Source organism: Zingiber officinale, chromosome 2B (genome assembly GCF_018446385.1).
Source record: "Zingiber officinale cultivar Zhangliang chromosome 2B, Zo_v1.1, whole genome shotgun sequence".
Lineage (NCBI taxonomy): Eukaryota > Viridiplantae > Streptophyta > Magnoliopsida > Zingiberales > Zingiberaceae > Zingiber > Zingiber officinale.
Genome location: NC_055989.1, coordinates 68,012,606 through 68,038,711, shown reverse-complemented (window position 1 = coordinate 68,038,711; position 26,106 = coordinate 68,012,606). Strand labels below are relative to the sequence as shown.

The 26,106-nt window shown below is 39.8% G+C and overlaps 3 protein-coding genes across 3 annotated transcripts; 2 read left to right on the top strand and 1 right to left on the bottom strand.

The window, feature by feature from the left end:
* Positions 1 to 6,693: 6,693 nt before the first annotated feature.
* Positions 6,694 to 7,686, top strand: LOC122048325 (protein FAR1-RELATED SEQUENCE 5-like). The gene is made up of 3 exons (XM_042609911.1): positions 6,694 to 6,850; positions 6,911 to 7,446; positions 7,525 to 7,686. Exons 1-3 carry the CDS (start codon positions 6,694 to 6,696, stop codon positions 7,684 to 7,686), a joined length of 855 nt encoding a protein of 284 aa, XP_042465845.1.
* Positions 7,687 to 11,931: 4,245 nt separating this feature from the next.
* Positions 11,932 to 19,129, top strand: LOC122045793 (membrane-anchored ubiquitin-fold protein 4-like). Its single transcript, XM_042606164.1, has 4 exons — positions 11,932 to 12,090; positions 12,168 to 12,311; positions 14,981 to 15,151; positions 18,736 to 19,129. The coding sequence occupies exons 2-4, from the start codon at positions 12,182 to 12,184 to the stop codon at positions 18,789 to 18,791; spliced, it is 357 nt and encodes a 118-aa protein (XP_042462098.1). The 5' UTR covers positions 11,932 to 12,090; positions 12,168 to 12,181; the 3' UTR covers positions 18,792 to 19,129.
* Positions 19,130 to 20,107: 978 nt separating this feature from the next.
* LOC122045792 (ACT domain-containing protein ACR6-like) lies at positions 20,108 to 22,212 on the bottom strand. Its single transcript, XM_042606163.1, has 6 exons — positions 22,018 to 22,212; positions 21,881 to 21,926; positions 21,692 to 21,806; positions 21,532 to 21,599; positions 20,740 to 21,441; positions 20,108 to 20,674 (listed from the first exon to the last, which is right to left on the bottom strand). The coding sequence occupies exons 1-6, from the start codon at positions 22,101 to 22,103 to the stop codon at positions 20,330 to 20,332; spliced, it is 1,362 nt and encodes a 453-aa protein (XP_042462097.1). The 5' UTR covers positions 22,104 to 22,212; the 3' UTR covers positions 20,108 to 20,329.
* Positions 22,213 to 26,106: the final 3,894 nt, after the last annotated feature.

Below are 26,106 nucleotides of genomic sequence, written 5' to 3'. Positions count from 1 at the left end.
TTTTTCCTTTACATGGAAAAAGAATTAAGGAAGTTTTTATTAAAATTACCTTATTTGTCAAGACCAAGGATTATAAAAGAGAAGATGGAGGAGCCTTCATGGGTGAACAACCTCTATTCTTTTCCTCCCTCTCTTCCTTGGTTTTGGTGGCCGGCCCTATTTCTCTCCTCTCCTCTTGTTGGCCGAAACCTATCTTCTTGGTGGAGCTCTTATTTGTGGCCGGATCAAGGAAGGAGAAGAAGAAGAGAAAGCAAGCCTCGTCTCTAGCATCCCTTGGAGCATTGGTGGTGGCCGAAATTCTTCATCCTTGAAGAAATTTATTGTGGCCGAAATCTAGAAGAAAGAAGGAAGGTGGAAAGGTGGTTCTCATCTCGGAAGATCGTTGCCCACACAACGTCCGAGGTTAGAAGAGGAATACGATAGAAGATCAAGAGGTCTTTGTCTTCAAAAGAAAGGTATAACTAGTAATGTTTTTCCGCATCATGCTAGTTTTATTTCTTTGTAAAAATACCAAATACAAGAGGCATGCGATTCTAGTATTTTGAATTTATTTTCGATGTTGTGTTCTTTTATTTTTCTTTTTCCTTGTGATTTGATTGTTCTTTTCGGTTGACCTAAAGTTATTTAAGGAAATTAAATATTAGCTTTCCTTAAAAGGCTTTGTCTAGTCGGTGGTGGTTGCTTCCATATCCAAGAAGGTCATGTGCCTCGCCACGTCAGTACTGGAAGCCAATTTTGGAAATTAATATTTAATAGAATTAATAACCTAGGTGATTTGGATCGAAAGTGTTAAGTTCCGCAGGAGATCTAAGTCTAAACCTAAAAGAACAAATAAATTAAACTTAGGATCAAACGTGTTAAGTTCCGCAGGCGATCCGAGTTTAATTTAAAAGAACACATGGTAGCTAGGAAAATGTTCAGACCTTTGTACAAAATTTTTGTACAGTGGAACCATTAGGTTTTTCGAGTAGCAACCAACAAAAGAAACACTTGAATATGTTGCCTAGTTGCAATGAAAGAAAAGAGGATGGCGGTGTCGTGAAAATGGCGTAAATCCAAGTTGAACTACTCATCTTGGAATTAGATGGTCATGTAAGCAGCCTCCCTGCCGGTGTTATATAGAAAATCAGAGTCGCTTTCTATTCGGTATGGGAATAGTTGCCTTGCCATGACGCGGCCACAGCTGTGCTTCTGACAAGCCCCATTTTGTGAGTCTTCATTAGTCAAGATTTATGACAGTTATGAGTTGTCATAGGTTTCATAAAAACATCTATGAGTGGTCATTCCATGGACGTGACGGATGAATGGACCTTGATGTGGTATGTTACAAATATTTATTTGGTGTGTCTCTATAAATTTATTACTTTCACAAAAGCAGCGTCTTTGATTCGCTGTGTCTCTATAATTGTAGTTAAATTAAATGGGGTGTAACAATTTAAGTTTTTAATGTCTTGTGAAGCTGGCTAGTCCAACTTGTAGCACCACATCTATAGCTGATAAAAATATTAATAATAGGTTAAATGGAAAAAAAATGTGAAAAAAATTTAATCACCCCTAGCTAGTACATTTGTGGTCCTAGTTATTACAGTAGTTGCTAGATGTTGTACCAGCTAGATCATAAAGTATAAAAATAGAGTCAATGCTAAACGATGTGGCAATTAATCCAAATAATCTGCAACCCCGTGTAGCAGCTTATCGCCATTAACTGCTTCATGTTAAATTGTTATCCTTTTGTTGTGTTATCTGTCCTTGTAGCATAAAATTCTGAACGTTGGCGCAGCTAGATAGTGGGTACGGAACGTATGTATAATTAATTGTATGATTTAAATAATGTTATATGCGACCTGTTGCAGGAGCCGTTAGACAATACATGCATGGTAGGAATTCATATCCGAGGGTTCATTAATCCTTGTATTTACTATATGTAAGATAGTCCTAACTTTTTCCAGCTCGTAATGGGGTGTAGTGAGAGTTTCAATGGCCCATTTACTTGAAAAGACGTGTCCGTTTGACTTCTGTATAGGAAATGGTAGGGTTTGGTAGGGGCTTTTTCCTATAATTACGCGATTCACTGGACAGACTCATCCAACTTGCCTTGCATTTGATCTCCATTTACATCTCTTTCATGATCATGTCTATTTTTAGCAGAAAGATGAAACCTACTATGGGTGGGGTTAAACACCCCCCTTTGGAAGAGGATTCAAGCTGTGTCTCTTCTTCACCAGAAAGATCATCTGTATCACTAGATCCGTATGCTTCCAGGTTTGTATTATTTCATCGTGTTGTTCTTTATAAATATCTTTATTTATTTTGAATCTTGATTTTTCCAACATATTCGTGACAGGTATCTCAGTTTATCCATGAAACATCATGTAGTTTGTGGCTATCTTAAGAATCTCACAGAACAACGGGACCAGGCGAGGAAGGAGTTAGAAGCTGCCCTTTTTCGAGAGAAAAAGAATCAAACAGAAATTGTGCAGCTACGACGTAAACTGTCCCAAGTCAATGGGGCATTAGAGGAGGCCGTAATTCAAAATAATGAGTAAAATATCACTCTTTGTGCAACTCTGCCTCACATCTCCATAGGGATGCTGCCTTTCAGCGGGAGAAAAAGAGTACAACTGTATGTGTCCAAGGAGGACGATACCTATGTCTTTGTAATGTATCATTAGTTACTGCTATAAAGGGAATGAATTACGCACTAATGTTTGAATAAACTCTTTGTTAAGATATTGTTTGTCTTATGTTATTATGAAACCTAACTATAGACTCCAAGCCTTCCTCGTCTACGCTGAACAATATTTGTAGTCCCTCAATCTAAATGTTGACTTTGGATCTCATTTTTGGCCATCTTTACGTTTTATGTATTTGTTTATAGTTAGCCACAAGCTGCTACATGTTGTAGCAGCTTCAACGGTACAATGTTGCAATATCATCAGCTTGTAAGGAGGTGCTCCTTGTCCCCGCAGGACGGTCTAGTGGCCAGCACATGAGTTGTTACCGGCATGACGTCTGGGGTGCAATACTCGGCCAAGGCGCCAAGCCGAGATTAAAAGCCTCTCCTACACTTTGTAGCAGTTTGTACGGATTGGATGCCACCTCGTGTAGCAGTTACTTTGAATTGACTGCCACCTCGTGTGGCAGTTAATTTGAATTAGCTGCTACAACGTCAGTTACTTTGAATTGGCTGCCATATCGTGTGGCAGTTAATTTGAATTAGCTGCTACAACGTCAGTTACTTTGAATTGGCTGCCACATCGTGTGGCAGTTAATTTGAATTAGCTGTTACAACGTGTAGGAAATAATCCTATTTTGTGAGATCCAAGAAGATGTAGCCGTTGTTAATGCTGAAGTAACTAATAAATACATTTGTATGCAGACTTATCAAATAGAGTATAGGTGACCTACGACATCTTTCCATTCATCCGTCACATCCATAAATGACCACTCATACCTGTCAGTTATGGGAGGTGTGACAAGCAATACCTGTCATAAACCACGGTTAGTGAAAGGAAATCCGAATCTTACTTTTTCAGACCGCCAATTGGATGCGTAAAGTGGATTGATTTTGTCCCCTCTCGCTTTCACAGCGCACCCCTCTTCCGCTGTCTCTCTCACTGTCAAATGACAGTTGTATCCTTATTTTTCTTTTTTGTTCGATTTTATTTAATGTATATTTTTTAATTTTTTTGTAATTTTGAAGATTTTTAATTTACTTATTATTTTTTTATTTAATTTATTATATAATTTTTTTCATCAAAATTTATATATATATTAGTAATTTTATTTACATTTTTATTAGTTTTATGTTTAAATGATTATGTTTATCCAAAGAAATATAATAACCTAACACAACCAAGATTATATAAATTTATATAGGTAATTTAAAGACTGAGGATTTTCAGCTTAGTACCAGTGATGTAGTAGCTAGATTTTCTTCATTGAATGGTCTAAAATGTCTTATTATATGAAGTGTCCTTTGTGAGGATTAAAGTATAGCGCCAACAGAACCAACTACCCTTAATATTCATGCCCACAACGAATATGGTAGCATAAGATTGGAGACAAAAGGTAAAATGATATGACATTATGATCTATCAAGTAAATGCTCTACATTGTACCAGTATACCTTTCAATTAGCTGCTACACGTTGTAGTAGCAAAATATCCACGCATAACTCGCCTCTACTCCACGTTGTAGGATGTTAGGGTCCTAGCTGCTTAATTAGCTTACCGCGTGAAGCGTTATTGTGTATTTTTTAATTATTTTTTTTTGCCATCTGCAGCATTAACGCGATGCTCTAAAAATTTGAGGGTCTATTGAATGACCACTCAGAGCAGGCATCGACCCTAGAATGACCACTCAGAGCAGACCCATCACCCATATGACTATACATAGCTGGCATAATTAATGACCCCTGCCTCGTTTTCTTCTAAGTAGCTTTCTCAGTCAGATTTGTTTGGGCTCGTGCCTGCACCTGATTTCTCTTTATAATTGAGGGTCGCAACGTTCATGAATGTGGCAAAGGGTAATGAGTAGCAGTTTCATCGGTTGCCCACATTTTATCAGCACCACCTCCATCAATCCATCCATGCCTTCCTATATAAAGCTGGAGGTGCATGAAGCTCCCAAATCACAAAAGGCAAAGCGGTCAACTAGACTTCTACACTCTAGAGTACAGTTCCATATGTTAAATCCTATTTCCTTAATACAATCATCATCGTCTAGCTCTCGTTAACATACGTGGATGATAGGCGGATGGTCATGCAAATTTCTCACTTCTGTCTTAAATCATGTGTGCGCGACAAAGTGCTTCTTCATCGCCCTGAGGAATCGTCATGGAGCACATTCTTTGTGATTCTCTCCTCCTTGAACTTGGACCATCCTCGACCAAGTGACGTGAGGTGTATCAAGCTCCCATTTTGCCCAACACAAAGCGGTCATGTATCCTTCCACGGTATAGATTATGGTTCCATACTCGTAAAATTAGTTCCTCATTCCAAACACCATCGTCAAGCCCTGATGCGTGTATGTTGATGAGGTTTGGCTGCTGGAGTACATTAGGGAGAGGATGATGGCCTCGAATAAGTTTTCCCAGCCAGTCACAAAGGATGCGAGGCATGTGGAAAATAATACAATCACTTTACTGGTCACAACACTCTGTACGGTTGATGAAGGGTGTTTCCGAATGGAGATGAATGTGGATGATATTTGACCTATATGAATATGACGTTGCTGGTATGAGAGCAGTAGGTGTTGTTGGAGGTTTTAAACACTGGTCAATATATGACCACTGATGCAATGGAAATGTAAATGTATTAACATTATTAGCTCTTGTCTTTGTAATAATTCAATGTATGAGTGCTATACATTGTTATCCAAGTACTAAGTATCTACTACATTATGTAGCAGTTACTACAATATATTGTTAACCACATGAATTTTTTTTTTTAATTTTATTATTCTCATTTTGTGTCGTAAGTGTATCGTAGAAGCATGAACTGATATATTCAAGTGGACTAATGCATACTTGAACAAGAACGCGACCTCATGAACTGACGTCCACGCTGGAGCAGCTACATTGTGGCAGACAGAAACACCATTGTAGGAACTTAATTACCCTTCCAATATTAACACCTCCGGGAGAAGTCGGTGATAATAATTTTAACTTACGTTAAGGTGTAGCAGTTACTGGTCTATAACTAGACCAACACCGACCACGTCCGTCTGTATATTTATTGGAGGTATCAAGGTTTGTAAAAATTTATTTCTAAACTATATTTCTAAGATGTTAATTGTACGAAATAGTGTGTTCGACCGTTGGGCGTTGGCTACTTCAAAGTGTAGCAGCTATTCGGCCGGAACTGCGACAGAGTGTTGCATCATCTCTTAACAAGCTACCAGAAGGCAGAAAGTGTAGCAGCTATTAGGTCCACGTTGTAGCAGCTACAACATTATAGCTGCTACACCAATGTAGCAACGGATGGGGCCGGAGAAATGTAAATCTACTTAAGGTGATGATATAGCAGTTACGGCTGACAAAAAACTTATAACTTATTGTTGTAGCAGTTACGGTTGTAACAAGCTACAAGTACTGCCAACTATCTGATGTCATTACTCTGATTTCTGTGAGATATCTGGAAAAGGCGAAAAACATACTAATTGTTTCCTTGTATATATTATGTAGGAGAGTAGATGCTACAAAGAGAATCTGAATCGACAGTAACCAATACACGAGTTGCATCTCCATATAGGGGGTAGCTGCTACAATGTCTAGAAACTAATTCGAATTAAATGCTAAAGAAATCAGCATCTCACGGTCGGTGCCTTCTCCAAAAATGTGTAGCAGCTAATCTATAGAAACTGCTACTGAGTGTATCAGCTAAGCTATAGAAACTGCTTCTCCCATCTTAAGTTCGACCGTCGGGACCGTCGCAGCTCCCCCCAACCTCACTGCGACATCTTGTTTCCGCCTTCGATTCTTCGACTTTTGTAAGTTATTTTGACTCTTCACTTTGGGAATAGGGTTACGACGGTAAGGGTTCAGATGGAATATTTTCGCCTTTTAGATTATTGTACTTATATCTTCGATCATATAACCATTTCTGCAATCTAATATTTTAACATAATTAGTCATCATCATTGATTGTAATTCATACCTACAATCGGTCCTAAATATGTCATCGTCTAGCAATGGCAGACACCTCTGAGGGTCCTCACCTATACAATCCCCAAGTGGGGGAAGATCGAAAACCACAGATTGGGATGGAATTTCCATCATTGGAGGAGGCCTTCACATTCTATAATCAATATGCACGTGAATCCGGCTTTAGTGCAAGATTAGGCAACAGTAAGAAGAATAAGCGGACAAATAAAGTTGGATGGAAATGATTTGTATGCTTTAAAGAAGGACATACAGATGAAAAACGGAAAAAAGTTGCTCAAGTTGACAGTGTAAAGGAAAGAGCACGTGGGGAAGTAAGGACTGGATGTAGGGCAAAACTATCACTTGTTAAAGAACAGACCGGGGCAAATTGGATTGTCACTAAATTCTTGGAAAGTCATAATCATCCATTCTCAACACCTTCGAAGGTGCATTTGCTCCGCTCACATCGCCATGTTTCTGAAGCCAAGAAAGTTTTGACGCAGCAGTTTGCAGAAGCTAATATCCCAACTTGTCAACAAGTCCGATTATTAGAGATAGATTCCGGAGGCCCTGAGTTTCTAGGTTGCACGGAACGGGATATTAGAAACTTTGAGAGAGAGTTAAGGGATGAACAAAAGGGAATTGACGCTGAAACACTGATTGAGTTTTTTGCGACTGAGAAAGAGAAGAATTCCGCCTTTTTCTATGCTTATGAGATTGATTCAACAGGAAGATTCACTAGGTGTTTCTGGGCGGATCATGTATCAAGGAGGGCATACAGCGTCTTTGGTGATGCTGTTGTATTTGATACAACCTATAACACCAACAAATATGGGTTGATTTTCACACCCTTTATAGGAGTTAATCATCATCATCAGAGCATCGTATTCGGTTGTGCCTTTTTAAGTGATGAGAAAACTGAGTTGTTTGTTTGGTTGCTTACAAAGTTCATTGAAGCAATGCCTAAAGGTCCACCAACTGTGATTATCACCGATCAAGATCCAGCGTTGACGAAGGCCATTGGCCAGGTTTTACCTTAAACAGTGCATCGGTATTGTTTGTGGCACATACTCAATAAATTTCAAGATAAATTACCCCCCTTGACTTTTCGCAACTACTATCAAACGATAAAGGATGTAATTGTTAACTCCTCATCCCCAGCCGAATTTGAGAAGACATGGGAAGAAGTTATCAGGTGTTCTGGATTGAAGAACAATGATTGGTTAACATTGATGTATGAAATAAGACAAAAGTGGGTCCCATTATTTTTTAACCATGTTTTTTCTACTGGAATGTTAAGCAGTCAGCGATCTGAAAGCTCACATTCATTTTTCAAGAAGTATGTATCACATAAGAACTCATTGATGGATTTTATCACACGTTTTAATAGAGCATTGCGACACCAACGACACAATGAATTAGTTGCCGACCATATTGATATGGTCGAGCAACCTAAGATTAAGACAAACTGGCCTATGGAATATCAAATGGTCAGGGTGTACACCAAAAAAAATGGTTGGACTTTCAAAGTGAAATGACTGTGAGTCATGGTTATTATGTGCAACAAGCATCTATGGTTGGTGATTTAATGGGTTATCATGTCATGAATTTTCAAAGTGGTTCATCTGCAAAGCCAAGGGTCCTCACACATGACAAACTTGCAGACTACATATCGTGTAGTTATAGTAAATTTGAATTTGAGGGTATTCCATGTAGGCATATGTTAGCATTTTTCTGTATCAACCAAGTATTTCTACTGTCTGATAAGTACATACTCAACCGATTGACAAGAAATGTCAAGGTGGGGGCAATCTATGACTTTGGTGCGCAAACTTCCATCGACACTCCAGATGCGAAGTTGATAGCAAGACACTCTAGGCTATCCTATAAAGCTTCAGTAGTTATTGATGTTGCATCTTTAACTGATGAGGGGACAAACATGTTGGATGATCAATTCGATTGTATATATAGTAAACTTCAAGATCTTAACATTAGCAGTAAAAATGAAAACCAAAGTCAAAGAAACCAAAGCATCGATGGGGGCCCTCTATTGTTGACCCTTCTTTGGTCAGGGCAAATGGGTGTGGAAAATGATTGAAATCATCAAAAGAGACAACAACCTCAAAAGCGAGGCTATGTCGTGGATGCGGTCACCGAGGTGTCTCACACGACAAGCGCAATTGTCCTTTACTGCAGCAGAGGTATGCGTCCATTAGTTATCGCCTTAGACCATACATATTTAGCTGCGCATATCAATTTATATCATCCAAAAATAATATAGTAAATAACTATACGATTTCCAGATCAAATGCTACAGAGAAGGATAATACCAACGACGACAAATCGTATGAAGAAGATTTGGCATCTATAGCTGGTACAATCATGTTTTTGTGTACCTATATGACTCAATCTGGACGCATATTTATCTTATAATTTTTGCACTAATCTTGTAGGGTCTAACACCTTGCCCTTTCCGTTATGAGGATAGGTACTACCACTCTCTAGTCTCTAAGTTGAAAAGAGTAATACAGGCGATCCTAGAGGTATTGAACATTGTGTAAAATATATCTGAACATGCCCTCGAAATGTAAATGTTTTGACATTACTTTCTCAGGTAATTATATTAGTGAAATGTATGGGTGCTATAACGTGTTATCCTCGTACTAAGTAGCTACTACATTTTGTAGCGACAACTACCATATATTACTCTATTTGTAAACACCGGATTAAGTTATTGTTGCACATATCACTGATCCATCATTTCCATATGGAGCGCATATTAGCTGCTACACTATACGACAATTAGTGAGGATTAGCTGATATACGATGTAGAATCTAATTCGGTGATGTGACGTGATCTGCTAAGGCCACACCGGTCACACGTATTAATACCAAATATATTTATACTCATTAAGAGCTGCTACACGAGGTAGCATGCTGCTACAACGTCTGACAGTTTTACTAGAGGTAAGCACTACACACATACATCCAATAGATTATAATTTACTGAAACATGGAAGTTACTTACAAACTTTTTAAAGGTAAATAAAGCAATAACAAAGAAATACAAATTTGGGTAAATGCAACAAGTTGTGGAAGATACATGTATATGTAAATGCTACAATGTGTGGCAGTTATTAGTCATAGTAGCTGCTACAACGCTTTGCAAACTAAAGGGATTCCGATGCAGCATCACATATCACTTTTTTCAGCGCCTTTAAGCAATATGATATACAACTACGGTGTAGCAAGTTATTAGTCTAGGAAGCTGCTACACTGTGTAGCAGCAAACCTAAACACATGGCCCTGCAGAAGCATAAAAAATTTTAAATTTTTTTAAATCTAATGTATATACATGTTCCAATCATCCTGTAGCAAGAAAGGCGCTGAAAGAGCGAAAAGTCATGCATCAAAAATAATTTTTCAATCAAGTTGATATGCACAATATGAAAACTATGACTAAAGTGTAGTGTTAATCTCTGCTAGAAGATAGAGGGGCTAGAAATCCAAAATATCAAGGTAGCTGCTACAAGGTGTGGCAGCTTCATGCACAGTTAACTGCTACACGTTGTAGCAGCTTCCTCCCCATGAAGCTGCTACACCTTGTAGCAGCAAAATGAAAGTCCACCGGAGAGCAGGCGGTTGGTGCAGCCGACCTTTCACTTTCCCGGCAGGGGCCCAAGTGATCAGCCGGACGACCTTCGACGAAGACGAGGGAGACGGAGGGAGCGAAGGAGAGAGAATTCCAATCAATCTGTAGCAGGAAAGGCGCTGAAGCAGTGAAAATTTTTTTTAAGAATAATTTCTGAATCGAGTTGATAAAGACAATATGAAAACTATGGGTACCGAGTACGTTAATCTCTGCTAGAAAATATCAAGGTAGCTGCTACAAGGTGTGGCAGCTTCATGCACAGTTAAGTGCTACACGTTGTAGCAGCTTCCTCCCCATGAAACTGCTACACCTTGTAGCAGCAAAATGAAAGTCCACCAGAGAGCAGGCGGTTGTTGTAGTCGTCAACCATCCAGGTTGTAGCATAAGTCCTCCCGACCTTCTACCACGACCAATCCAAGTCATATCCTACAAGCACAGTTTCATCAGTCGTAGTAGTTGATGCAACAGTTAGAAATGGGAGCAAAGCCGCGGTGCATCTTTCTACAATTATTACAGCTATTTTTATACCGATTTCACAAGGTAATAACGGTGTGGATTAAGAAATTAAATTGAAGTGAGGTGGTAGGATCTCACAGTAGACCTGCGATTGAAGACGCCGGAGCAACTTTCCGGCCAGGAGCGCGAGGGACGAGTTTCGACGGAGGGATCAAGGGAAGGGGGCGAGCAGCGAGCCAGACAAAAAATATTGAACTTTCCGGGGAAGCGTCAGGTCGCTCGGAGGACGGACGCCAGAGGGGACCGGGAGCGAGGGAGAGAGAGCAGCGAGGGAGAGGGAGGGAGAGAGAGAGAGAGCGGCGAGGGAGATTTTATTTGTTTTTTGGTAATAAGCGCCGTCGAAATTTTGAACAAAGGCGAGAAAGGGAGAGAGTAACTTTTGTGGATTATTTTATTTGTAGTGAAATCGAGCTGGCGGTGCCACATCTGCGCGTTGCTCACGGTCGCGCATAAAACGTCGTCCAGCATAACATTTCTCTCTCTCTCTCTCTCTCTCTCTATATATATATATATATTTTACTCGTTTGTTCAGAAACAAAAATTATGAATTATTCATACATAATATTCATGGTGGATCGAATAAAAATTTATAAATAATGTTTATCAACTAAACTCTTATCAAACTTACAAACTTACAGACAAAAAAATCTATAAATAAATAAATAAATTTATAATATCAAATTAACTAACTAATTAAATAAATTTAAAAATATTAAATTTTAAATAATCAAACAAACATCTAAACGAAGCAAGTTCAAATTAAATTTGAACCACTTTCAAACTCATAGAGAAAATAAATCAAACTTAAACAATCGTTTCAACGATTTAATACATTTTATGTTCAGTTGACTTAGCTTATTTTAATTATCTTATTAAATTAGTTTGAACAACTTAAAATTTGACTTAACATAACTCACACTTAGAAGTGCATTGGAGCCCCCCAAGTCCTCAACTCCAAGCTACTTTGTGCACCGCACTGGTGGGCTGCGGGCGGGAAAATCATTTAAAAATTATGGGGTAAAGTGTCAGTTTTTAAAACTATAGGGGTCCAAATGAAAATATAAGTCAAAAGTGGAGTCGTCTTGCGTTATTTTGATTTCCTCGCTTCCCCTTCTGATCTTCTTTATCTGTGGTCTTTCGATCGAGCTCTTCTGTTTGAACCCTAACCCTCGCGGTTCATCGTGGTGCGATCTCTGTCCCAAGATCTCCCTTTCATCTGCTCGTCGGATTTCTCCCTCTCTCGATCTGATCGTACCTGCTCGATTCTTCCGCCAAGGTATGTTTTTTTTTCTTCTCCCGTTTGGATTTTGATTTTGAGGCCTTCGTTTATGGTTGATGAATACTGGGTGTTAGATCGGAGAGAGCAAATGCCGGAGGAAGATCTTGTCGAGCTCAAGTTCCGGTTGTATGATGGATCGGACATCGGTCCTATCCGATACTCTTCTTCTTCCACCATTGCTGCGGTCAAAGAAAGGATAATATCAGAGTGGCCTCCGGGTAGGAGTCTCCCTTCCTTTTTTTTGTCCTACATTTTAATCAGATTATTTTTCTGACTGCAGATGAAGAAAACATCTCCTTTTTTATTATTCTCAGATCTTTCCGCAAGTTCAAAACCATTTTTTTTTGTCATATTCCATAAATTCAGTTTTGACAATCTCTTTGTCGTTTCGTATTGTTGTTCTCTGTACAACGTGGTTGTGATACTGGATTTGTAGTATTTTGTGAAAAGTACTAATAATTGTGCTGTTTGTTATATTGAAGTTTAAATCTTTGAGCGTTACCAAATTGGTGCTGGTAATCAGTCACAGAACTGTTGGTGTGCTAGCACAGGATTCAAATGATATTTGAATTCCCAAGTTGTAGAAGTCGTATTAAACATTTTCTTTAAAATCTCAAGGAGAATTGCTAAAAAATTTTTTAGAAAAATATATAGGGAAGCCGGAAGCTTCCATACCCCAAATATTTGACGATGGCAAGTCTCAAACCCAAGGATGGCAAGCGCATGCTGAGGCCTTCACCAGCTGCTCTAGATGCATATTTGAATGATTAAAAGTCTCATCCAAATTATTTTTCTCTGTTTTCCTTGTTGATTATTTTTTCTGATTATCTATTACATGATTCCGTACAATCATGTTTGAAGTCTTTAGCAATCTAGCTTGGAGCTTTGCTCTTATTTGCTCATCTTCTAAAAGTGAATTTAACCTGGAATTAATTTTAATGTGGTTGAATATTTTTCCTCTTTATTACCCCCTTGGTGCTAAGTTCTTCCTCTGTATCTTTTTTATTCCTTTTCGATCTTCCTCTCACATATTTGATGTAATTGGCTTCTATTTTCTGTCTGACTTGGTCAGGACCAAAATGAGGGAAATAAGTTCCCCATTTCTTCTTCAGTTCTCCCTCAACATCCTTCACGGCAAAATATATATATTCTCTACTTTTGCCTATATTAAAGCTCGAGCTGTTAGGAAATTGACCATATATATATGATCCTATCCGAAAGCGGTGAAGGCGGTTAGCTGGGAACGTAGCTTGGCTGTAGACTAAACGAAGACTCTGCGCTGTCTTGCATAACACAAAGAACGTTAGTGTCGGGCCAGGGAAGGGATCTCCGACGTTGGCCTTCCGACGCTCAATTCAGTGATCAATCTGTGAGGAGAAAATAATAGAAGAAATCGTAGCAACGAATGTGTAAAACCCTAAAGCATCACATACCTTCTCCTGTAGGTGGATACCCCTTTTTATAGTGTCACTATTATACTTATGCACGCATCGAAAAAGATTAGCACGCTTTCCAAAGCCTTCCTAAAAAAGGATAGGTCATAAAGTGCTTCTGACACCTTTCCTTAAATGAGCATGCAAATCTCTCTGATGTGACAGGATAGAAGATTCTAAAGCACGATTTGCCTACAGGATATTCTTTGTCCTTTGTAGCACAAACTTTTAAAAAAGAGTACGAAGCCGCTACCCATGGGGCCCCTAATAGACCGACTGACCATTATTCAAGAGGACTGCTCGCTCGGCCCTGCTGAACGAACCCAATCAATGATCCGGTCTCCAATGGGCCTTTTCCTTAGCTTCGAAGGGAATAGTGTGTCCGATCGACCCACAACCCCAATCAGATGAGGCAATCAGTTGAATTACTTAATATTTAGAAATGGGGTTTATTGGGACACGAAGTCTGGCTGGGCAAGAGGCCCGGTCGGCCACTTGTGTCTGACCAGCCATGTGGCCGGTTTGGATGCACCCCTGAAATTATTGGTGCCTTTGACCTCTTCTGGACTTTGACCATCATGCCAACCGGTCTTCCCCACTTTGACCTGCTTTTGGGGGGTCCATCTTTATCACCGTATATATATATATATATATATATATATATATTGCCTTGATACCCTACACATCCGTTTGGTGCACATGGGCACCCTGAGCGCCTGGACATGTGAGAGTCGTCAGGAGTGTGCACCGAACGGATATATATATATATATATCCATGTGGAGCAATGGATGTGGAGTTTCTTTATTTTAACACGCCATCACGTCCATCATAGCTCACAAATATAAGTGCTTTTTTTGATATAGGTAGGACTCAAACCCCCAAACCTCCTGCTCTGACCACTTATCTCAAAATCAGGTTGAGAAATAAGGAGAAAGATCCATTTATATGTATATGTATAATGGACAATCACACTTGTCCAAGTGGGACAATGGGTGTGGTGCCTCTCAGCTTTAGCACTCTTCAATCTCTCTCACAGAATACATAGCCTTAATCTGGTAGCAGTCAGAATGAGGTATTGTCTGTTTTACTTTGTTTTCAAATTCAATCATCTCATTTGAAATCATCCAACATTTGGTGTTAAAGAAGAAAGCAGATTACATTACATGTTTAAACTCTTGAAAGTATAATCACTATAAAAGTCACACTGACTGCAATCTATATGAGCTGTTTAAAGTTTTATAGTAGGTAATTCATTGGTGATGATAATTATGAGTCTTTCATATTTAGCATTTATCAGTCTTTATCTTAATATTCTTAATTACCCCATTTATGCCTACCATGTTATTATGGCTTGACATCTGCAAGAATCTTTGTGATTTTAATGTTTTTTACTTATTAGTCTTTGTCTGTGTCAAACTTACGGTTTAATATATTCTTCTGTTGTATTCTCTAGATAAGAAAATCGTACCAAAAGTGGCTAATGATGTCAAACTCGTAAGTGCTGGCAAAGTACTGGAGAACAGCACAACAATTGCCCAATGCAAATCACCTTTCAGTGAGCTCCCTGTAGGGTTTATCACCATGCATGTTGTTATACAACCGACATTGACTAAAACCAAAACAGGTAAGTTGGAATCGTTTGTTGGGTTTTACTTTTGATATTTTCTTAGTTTCTCTGAGGTTGGATTAGATTTAGTTGTCCATAAAATTGTATTTCTTTCGTGTATCAAGTAGCTTTCAAATGGGTGACAGCAGATTGATTCTAACTTTAACAAAAACTTAGATTAGTTGTATTTCAAGAACTTCTATATAATCTACGCAAGAACGTTTTAAGTGTTGGGTCACTCGGAGCTAGGCTCGCTTCGTCGATCAGCTTTGTCGATGATGATTTTTTGCAGCGGAAAACACGAAGCAAAACTCCCCAATGCTAACACGAAGGATTTACTTGGTATCCATCTTAACGAGGTGACTAATCCAAGGATCCACACACGAGTACACTCTCCACTATAAAATACACTCCTCGAAACAATCCGGAGGTGGAGAAACCTCGTACAATCTTATATAAGAGTACAACTCAAAACAAGAAGTAAATACACAAATACAAATGAAAACCTATTCTTGCTTGATCTCTTATAGCTTGTAATCACCTCTTGAACTTTGGAAGTGCAGTAACACTTGTCTCCAAGAAACTTCAAGAACTGGTGACAATGGCAAAGAAGATGTGCGTGAGAGTTCTGCGTGTAACAGACACGAAAAATCCTTTTCTAGGATTTCTTCGGCCACCTTAATCACTTAAGGAGATGCTTAAGCAATTACCACGTCAGCAACCTGCAGAAACTATTAATTTTCGAACCTTAAGCGCTTAAGGAGATGTTTAAGCGATTACCACGTTAGCAACCTGCAGAAATGACTAGTTTTCAAACCTTAAGCGATTACCCCAATAGCTTAAGCCATGCTAAATCGATTAGCCAGATCGATTCAGCAACTCACTGCGCGAAGCACAACTCTTAAGCAATCATCCTGATCACTTACCGAGGTTAAGCGATTACCTTAATCGCTTAAGTATGTTGTAATCGATTACCCTAATCAATTATAACCCTTTCTGTTCGATCGCTAAAGACTCGTAAGCGATTAAGCAACCTTGCTTAATAGCTTACCAACCTTTCTGTTTCCTCATAGAAAGGTCCTTAAGCCTGCCGAATCGCTTATCCTAAGTGATTCAGCAATCCCGGCTCTTAAACTCAAGTCCTAAGGTTCCTTGCCTAACATTCGGTCAACTGTGACCTGTTGGGACTCCTCATTGCCTAGCATTTGGTCAACCACGACTTGTTGGGACTTCTTCACCAAGTGTCCGGTCTTCCATGACCCACTTGGACTTCCAAACAGCAGGTGTCTGGTCAACCTTTGACTCATTTAGATTTTTCAATGTCTGACTTTTCTCATTAGGGCTTTTTACTCACCAGGACTTTCTTAATTGCTTGACTTCACTCATCAGGACTTTCTATCAACCTGGCTTCACTCACCAGGACTTTTCAACTGTCTGACTTTACTTACCAGGACTTTCTATCTGTCTGACTTCACTCACCAAGACTTTCCACTGCTCGACTTCACTTGCCAGAACTTTCCTCATCTACCTGGCTTCACTCATCAGGACTTTCCATCTGCCTGGTTTCACTTATCAAGATTTCTCACATTAAGTGTCCGGTCAACATTGACTCACTTGGATTTTCTTCTTTTGCCAACTTTCTCATTGGTCTTTCCCTTGTCTAATCTCCAGTTAGGATTTTCCAGTCAAATATCCGGTCAATCTTAACCTATTTAATTTTTCTAGTCAACCTTTGATCGTCAATCTCCCCGATGGAAAATTGCACCAGCAATCTCCATATATTATCAAACATCGAAACTCAAACATCAACACTCAAGCTTGAGCCAATTCAGGCTTAGTCAACCTGGTCAACCTTGATTCAGGGAAATTGTACCAACATTAAGTCTCTTGGTTGGCCTTGAAAAGCTTAAATCTGAATCTTATAATTGATTTGTTTACTTGTCAATGCTTATTGCCATAGGTTTTTCCTTGCATTAGTTGATAGCAAGCATGTGCCTAATATGATTGTAAAAAATGATCAGAAATGTCGGATGATTTCAATGCATAGAATCCAAGACAGGGAGCGTACGTTGTGAAAAATTGTTACAGCAATAGTGGGGAATAACTTTTGGAAGTAAAATTCTTCCTTGCAATGTTTTTTTGGATGTATCCAAGTTTGGTTGAAGATGTTTTTTTGTAAACTTATTCCATAGAACATTGTTGTTGAATAGTGATATGGTGATAAGGGTGGACCCCCCAAAAGGCAGGTCAAGGCTGGGAAGATCAGTTGACGAGACAGTTAAAGTCAAGAAACGGTCAACCTTTAAAATCACCAACAGGAGTAAGAATATATCTGACCAGACCATATGGTTGATTGGGCCTCGAATGGCCGATCGGACCTTGAATGATCGACTAGGCCTCGGAGTCGGACCTCTGAACCCCTTACACGTAGACAGAGTATAATGAGTAGTGGAAACCCAGCCGACTGGGCCTTCCAATTGGTCGGACAATCTACGATATTCTGGCAAGGCTTAAGGCTAAGTATTAACTAACTCGACCAACTTCTCCGGTTAATCGGACATACAGATCGACTAGACATACCGTGCCTTCAAGGGAAACAAAGGAACCGAGTGAAGAATGAGTTATTGACTGTATCCTGCAAGGCCGAGCTGGCAATCCTCTTGAACGTTGGCCGATTAGCCTATTGTGATCCTCTTGAACATTGGTCGGTTGGCCTATTGTGGGCCCCATGGCCCAATGACTTCGTACTTTTTCTTGGCATTTTGTGTCATAAAGGACAGAAAATATTTTGCAGACAAATCGCATATTCAAAGCTTCCAGCCTGTCAAATTACAGAGATTTTCGGGCTCATTTTAGGAAAGGTGTCAGAGTCATTTTATGACTTGTCCTTTCTTAGGAGTGCTTTGGAATGCGTGCATAGACACAATAGTGACACTGTAAAAAGGAGTCTCCATCTACAGACGGAGGTATGCGATGCTCTATAGTTCTATACACTATTGCTATAGTTTTCCTCCATTGTTTTCTTCTCATAACTCGATCACTGACTTGAGTGTTAGAGGGTCAACGTTTAGGGTCTTTTCCTTGGTCCGGCACTAACGCTCTCTGTGTTACGCAGGACAACGCAAAGTCTTCATTTGGTCAACAGCAGCCACGTTCCCACCGCTTTCGGAGAGGATCAAATAGGATTGCCAAGAGAAAAACGTGAATTCTAATGAACTGAATGCATTGCTTTCTAGAGGCCTTCTGAGCGAGCTAATTTTAGCCAATAGTCAGCTGATATATGTTAGATACCATCCATATCAATTGCTGCTCATTATGTGGCCGGTTGGTGTAGTACTTCTTTACGGCATTTAGTGTGGAATATTAATTCTCATGCAAACAATATAATTATCTTTTTCGTCTGATCTAGAATAGTACTAAACTCCTCGAACTCTGACTGTTTTAACTTTTGTTCAGATTGCTAGAGTTTCCTGTTTAGATATCCCTTGAGCTGATCAACCATAACCAATTCTAAACTGGATTTTCCCTCTTAATTCTTGCTGTTTAGATTCTTTTTTCTTATTTTTGAATTGATTCCTACTTGCCATTTATAATGACTCCAGAAAAGAAGGTTGATGAGTTGCCCAAGAAGACAACCTGCACTTGCTGTATAATGTAGGAGCTAGTCAATTTTTCGCTCCATCAGTGATATCATGATCTGCTACGCGGTTGTGTCGGAAAACAAAAACCACCCGACACAATGTGTTGTTTTGTTAGAGGAACCTGTCGTCCTGTTTTTCTATGTCGTTGCCCAAAGTCAGATCGTCACGCGACCAGTTTCAAAGATGCAGGTAGATATTGGCATGGGAAAAGAGGGCCTTGTACAAGAGTCTTGTTTATGGACTAGGCTGTTCTTGTGGATTGCATTTACAATCATCTATAGTTTTTGTTAAACATGTTATATATGTTTCGATTGTATCAAATGCAATGTAATTAGATAATACTGATGTCGTTTCAGCGATATCGATATTTGCTTGGTTTCTCATGAAAACAAGATCTTTTTGAAACACTTAACCAGATAAGCTTCAAGAAGTAAAATAGGGATGACTCCATGAAACCAGAATTTCAATGATTTTTACACAGTAGCCTGGATAGGGTGAAAATTACATAACTGATTTTGATACTCTCAGTTGGGTTTGTTCGTCTATCTGTTGTGGGCTTTATCCGAGAACTTTGTTTTACTTCACGTTGCTAAGCTTTGTTAGTTCACCCAACTTAGTTTTATTTAACTCGTTTTACTTTGTCTCTTCGCATTGCTAAGCTTCATTAGTTCATCCTACTCTATGTACTCACCTTGCAGCTCTGTTAGGCTCGTCTTACCTATTGATGGTTCACTTGTTAAACTTTGCTGATCCTTCACGATAACTTTTCGAACGTGGTTCAGTCTTCATGCTTGAAGGTGCTTGAAGGTTTGGAGTGGAATCAAACAAGAAATACACAAGTCAAGCCATCTACAAGTGGTATTAAATCAAAGTGAGTTAACATTTGCGAATAAGATAGATATTCGATAAAAGTTCGTTTATAGTGGGTCACCTTCATCAGCACTATTTTAAAAGACAATGGTTGACTTTGTCATGACTTATGTGGGTCGGTGGGGCCAAGGGGGGTTGACTTAGAACCCATAGAAGAGTCAACGATGGTGATCTTTCCTCAATAATGTTGCTTTGAGTGGAAGGTTCCCCTCACTTAAAAATTGACATCAAGTGGGTTGCAAGAGTTTATCCTTTCGAATCTCGCAAAGATCTTATACTGCGATAGATCATCATCATTAGCCCTCCGTCATTATCAAACTGTGTTTGTCTTGATTATCTCTGGTCGATACACATCTATACAAAGTGTGTGTGTCTAGTAACATTTCGTTTGCACCTTTGGCTATAGATTTACTAATCGTCTTCTTCGTTCATGCAATCTCAACTTGTTTTCGTGCCAAAGTTCTTAACGAAACAATACACAATCGAGCAAACTCATTGACTTAATAGAATAAGTATGAACAAGAGTGTATATTTACATCCACATGCAATTGCGCGGTCTAGGAAGAACAATACTTCTTTCTGTTTTATCCCGGAGTATTCGAGTATGTATGTGTGTGTATGCAGTGGTGTTGAGGGGTCTAAGTTTCTGAAACTGAATTTTTGTACATAATGAACAAATCAAGGTTCATGAGTAGGAGCCTATCAACCGAAAGCTCTGAAACGATGCCCTGAAGAGATTAGCAAAGAAAAGACTAACGGCGCTAACCACTTCGGGCGGATTCGCAGGCTGCAAAGGGTGATTTTGCTTCACCGTTAGGCTTGGCAGCCCGAGTTGTTCACGTATCGAATCGATTTTATCAGGACTCACAGGGGTGCCTGAGGTTTCAGAAACATAGAAGTTGTCCACTACTTCAGCGCCTTCTCTCGAAATCTCTGCTCTTCGAATCGTCAATCCATTCTCGCGGAATACCCGAGTGATTTCCGATAGGGAGAAGTTCCTTTCTCCTTTCCTCAGCTCCAATGCCACACCCTGAGAATAAGAAGATAAAAACATCAATACAAATCTGAATACATTGTTGAGGACTTCCGTCGTACCTCAGAGGCTCTTCGCTCTATTGCTGCCTCAAGGCACTGAATCAGGCGTCGTTGCTCGTCCTCGTCGCTTATGGGGAGGCCGTCGGCATTTCTGATAAAGTATTCCTGATAAGCTTCACCCTCATCTGAACTAACAGTGCCATGATACACGACATATTGCATATCCGTGAGCGTGCAAACCGTGTCGAAGAGGAGCTTCGGCCGGTCTTTAGACCTCAAAATGACCACAGTGTATTCCTTCTTCGAACAATTCATCAGAGTCACTTTGGGCCTCGAGTTGTCCTGCACAATTTCTCTAGTAACCACCTTCTCGTAATCCCGATCGTCAAACATCATCTGATGCAACCTCCTTTCAGGGTGTGTAAGTCCCATTGAGACACTCATCGTAGCAGTTCTCGGATCGTTATCACCTCCAAGCACATGGCACACGCGCTCCTTGATCGTAGAAAGCCTCTGGGGGTCTTCAATTGCTCCCTTAGTCGACTCATCGATAACATGAAGCACAGCTGCCACTCGACTGTTGTGTGTCCACAGCTCGGCCTTTGCCACATGACACGATTGGTTCGCAAGCACGGCACACACCTCAGATAGCAAGCCAGGCCTGTCGGAGCCCGTTAACTCAATCAACGTGTGCTTACTCGAGGCCGTTGCCCCAACTGAATTCTGCACTTCAGGGAAGAAGAAAGCATCCGATTCCAGAGACTGCACAAAAATGCAACACCGAACAAAACAAATCATACCGATGATGACTCGAAACAACAAAAGACTATACAGAGGACAAACAACAAACACCTTCTTGATGTAGGAGATGACCTCTTTGTCCAACACTTTGTTTCCATCTCTATCAGTCACATTAAACACTGAGAGAATCAAACACCAAGAACAGAGTAAACAATCAAGCACACACAGAGATGAAAAGTCGATCGATTGATCATTTCGATCTGATATTTACCATCCATGAACCAGCTTCCATCCGAGGTTATGTAGGCCTTTCTGATGAACAGGTTTAGGTCAGTGAGGACTTGAACTACTTGAAGTAAAATACCATGCTTGTTAACACAATCCACCTAAAACACTCAAGCTGAGAATTAGTAAGAACTTAACCACTTAAGCTTTAATGATCATTAAGTTGGTTGCTTACTCTAATTACTGTTGCATCAGAGCAGTAATCGTTGTCTATCACAACCCTGCAGCCAAGAACCAGATGTTTCAGGACTGAAGAACCCTAGAACAGCCAAAGCAAAACCCTAACTTTTAAAGCAGAAAAAAAAAACTGACCTTGGGGAGTTCATCCATCTGATGAGTTTAGAGAATTCGTCCTCATCCATCTCCACTTCTACTTCCTGCTCTGGAGGATTCCCCATGGATTTGGTTAGGGTTTCTTCTTGAAGGAGCAAAGGAGGCACAGACAGTGGGAATGGAGAAAGAAAAAGGTCTTGTTCTTGGTAAATATAGTACACAAAAGAGGCATAGAAAGTTTTCTGCCTAGTAGTTTCTTTAAAATTATTCTATGAATTTTGATTTTCAATTGTTTTTTTTTTATTTTTTATGATGCAGATTCAATCCCCTTGCGCAGCCAACTGGATCAGAATTAAAGCTTGAAGTTTTCAGCCGAAATAGCCGGTTTATTCCGGAAAATAATATGTTTTTTAGGGTTTCCGTGACGTGTCGAGATCTCATTGGCTTGGCGGCTGGCGGCTGCGTCATGCATCACACGCAGAGGGAACGGCGTGGTAAAAGGCGGCGCGCGCGTGCGCCTCCGATGGGCGTGCTTTAGAGTTGGACGGCGATCTACGCCGTCAAAAACCTGGTCAATTTTGGCCACGTCGAGCGAAACCGATTTAATTAATTTGGAAAAAATGATTTGTTGGAATAAAAAAAATTATTTAAATTTTATGGAATTTTCATGCCGCCTAAAGGGTGGCCTTGGACCACTCGAGCAATAGCATCCTTATCAGATACGTGACCCGTGACCCTTGGATTCCATTAAGGTCCCTTTGGAAGATACTCCTCATCCGATCGAATCTTATAGATATCGATTGGCCACATGTTTGACATACGCGAATGGAATGAAAGGTCCGGTACGCCATTATTAAACGGATGTTAGATTTATTATAATCGATATGAATTAATTATGGATGAATACGTTGCTTCGGATAAAAATTTCTTCACCGAATCGATTATAAATTGATATAACATGAGAACGGACTCTAAAAGACATTGATCCGGTGATGATAGGGGTATAGTAAAGAAGATTGATTGATGTGAAAGATAAAATTTAGTAGGGTATCTTAGTCTGCTGAACGGATCATACAGTGTTGAGTGAAACATGCAGTGCTGAGAGGACCATATACTGTCGAACGAGCCAATTACGGCCAAGCGGATGGTGATAACTACGTGGATAAGTAAGCCAGACTCTATCCTTGACCGAGTAAAATGACCCTTCGATAACGAAGAGAAATAAACAATAGCTAGTCTCACCAATCGGGCTTTGCGTCCGATTTGATCGGGATAACCACGGACAATCATGAGGCAAGGAAAGTGACAAAATCGGCAGGTCCTGAGAACACCGCCGAGCAGAGACAGCCCAGTCGAGCATAGGTAGCCCAACCGAGCGGACCCCGAGCGACTGTGCATGACCCTATGCATCAAGTATCTTGTCATATCTTTTTTGGAATTTGTGCCGCTGACAGTAGGGCATGTCTAGCAGGTAATCATACGTTAGAAGTTTCCAAGCTGTCACGCCAAATGATTGCATAACTGCTTAAGGTATGGTATCAAACACTTTTTGACATGTCTCTTTCTAGGACACCTAGGAAGATGTGCCTACGCCTTGAGATGTGTGCACATGCACCATGTTGACACTATATAAGGGGGTTTCTAGTTAAAAAAAAAAAATATGTGCAACTTCATTTTTTACATCTATTTGCTACAGTTCCTCTTTCTTTGGATCATCGGACATTGACTTAAATGTCGGAGGGCCAAGGCCGGAAACTCCTTCCCGGCCTAGCACTGACATTTGTTGTCTTACAGAGCTACGTGGAGTCTTCATTGCGTCAACCGCACAACCACATCCCCATCTTGCCATCTTAGCCGATTTTGGACAGGATCATATTTGACGTCGTCTGTGAGAAGCTTACTTAAATACGAAATGCTGAGATAGAGGATGTTGGAAGGCTCACCACGATGACGTTGACGCAAGAGGAGTTCAACATGCTGGTGCAAGCACGAGCGGTGAAAATGTTGAGCAGCAACAGGCAATGGTCGGTCGCCAAGTAAATGAACCCACAGCATCGGCGATAGGCCAACAAGCCGATTATAGAGACCGAGCGGGAAACGTTGCCGCTCGTCACCGAACAACAAGCTAATCGGCACATTCGGAGATGCACCGGATGCACCAATCCCCTATCATCGAACGTTGTTCAGCACCCCTTTAGAGGAACAAGGCCGAGCGGATAGAGCCTAAGGATCCTCATCAGAGGAAGCGCCTGCTGGGGACGAGCGCAAGGGTAAAACCCCAAGGCTCGATGACTCCTCTGAATGGATAAACAGACAATTCTCTCAGGAGATCCTGGGTGATTGGCTGCCATGACACTACGCGCCGCTAACCATCGGAGAATACACGAGAGCAACTGACCCCGAGGATCACCTCATCAAATTTGAAAACATGGGCATGCTCCATCAGTACTCCAACGAGGTCAAATGCCAAGTGTTTCTCACTGCACTCTCCGGATCAACTCAGAGGTGATTCAGACGACTGCCGAACTGCTCTATATGTAGTTTTAAAGACTTCTTAGCAGCGTTCTTATAACACTTCGCGAGCATCCGCCATCAGAAGATGAATGTCAATTTGTTTGCTGTCAAGCAGGGGCCCAAGGAGGCGTTGCGGGCCTATATCACGAGATTTAACCAGGTAGCTATGGAAGTCCCTTTGGCCACGCCGGAGATTCTTGAGAGTGCATTCTCACAAGGGATGTTGGAGGACAAGTTCTTTCGCTGGCTCATCCGGAGACCCCTAAGGACTTCGGTGACCTGCTCAAATATGTTACTAAGTGCATTAATATGGATGAGGCCCAAGCAGCTTGGAGGAGAGAACCAATTCTTGAATCCGCAGTCGTATTGGGACACCGAACGACCCATTCAAACCCACCACCAAAAGGGCCTCGAGCGGGAACATCGCAACAAGAACCCCGTACACACGCGATCTAACATGTGGAAGCCGAATGGGGAAGATCCACTGAAAGACGACCATGGACACCACTCTTCTGCTCGTTTCATCGAGTGACATCACACAACACTAGAAACTGTTACAGTCTAAAGCCGAAAGCCCAACAAGTGGCCTCGCCAAGACCGCACCGTCGGTCCCCATCTCCGTACCGTCGATCCCCATCTACAAGAAAACATGGCTTCATAGACGAAAAAATCTGTTTTTAAAAGTCATTTTTTTGTTTCTAAAGAAAGTTTGAGACGTAATATTCCGTCTCAAAAAATCGTTAGTGAAAGCCCCATAGCTAATTTTGAGACGGATATATTCTATCTCTAATTTTAGAAATGGATAAAAAAACTGTTTATAAATATGATTTTAAGTGACTAAATAAAATTAATTTTAAATACAAATTCTATCTCTAATTTTATTTTAAATCAATTATTAATCAATCTCAAATATAATTTTAAATTGTTTATAAATGTGTTACAATTCTATTTATAAATTCAAATATAATTTTATTTTTAAATTTATCACTAAATTTTATTATATTCTATTTTTATATTTCTCATCTATATATTACTTTTCAAAAAATAATCATACATTTCAAATAAATTTAAAATGTTAAAAAGAACTAATCTTTAAATCCAAAAATAACATATAATTAACATTGAGATATATAATAGTTACATCACACAAGTAAATTTAACCATTAATGAAACTATAAATAAATATATACATTTTTAAATCTCATCACAAGTAATCTAATCTTTTTATTGTCTATCACAATACTCACAGAGACTAAATCCTTCTAGATATAAACATTTGTATATTTCATCTCTTGAATCATTTTGTGAATCATCTCCTTGAGATTTTCTTCTTTATAAACTTTTTTTCCCTCTGCCTACTTTATGTGATAATGAGTTTCATTTTTATTTTACTTTTAATAATGTCTTCCTCCATCCTCTTGTTAATAGCATACATATCTTCAATTTTTTCCCTTTGCTCTCGCTTGTCTTCCAATTCCATTAAATAAATTGCTTCTCTGGTACAAATTAACAAACCAACCAAGTGTGTTAGACAATCTAGGAAATTAAAACACTAAATGAATAAATCTTACAAACACAATACCACATAAAATAAAAAAAGCTTAATATTCACCA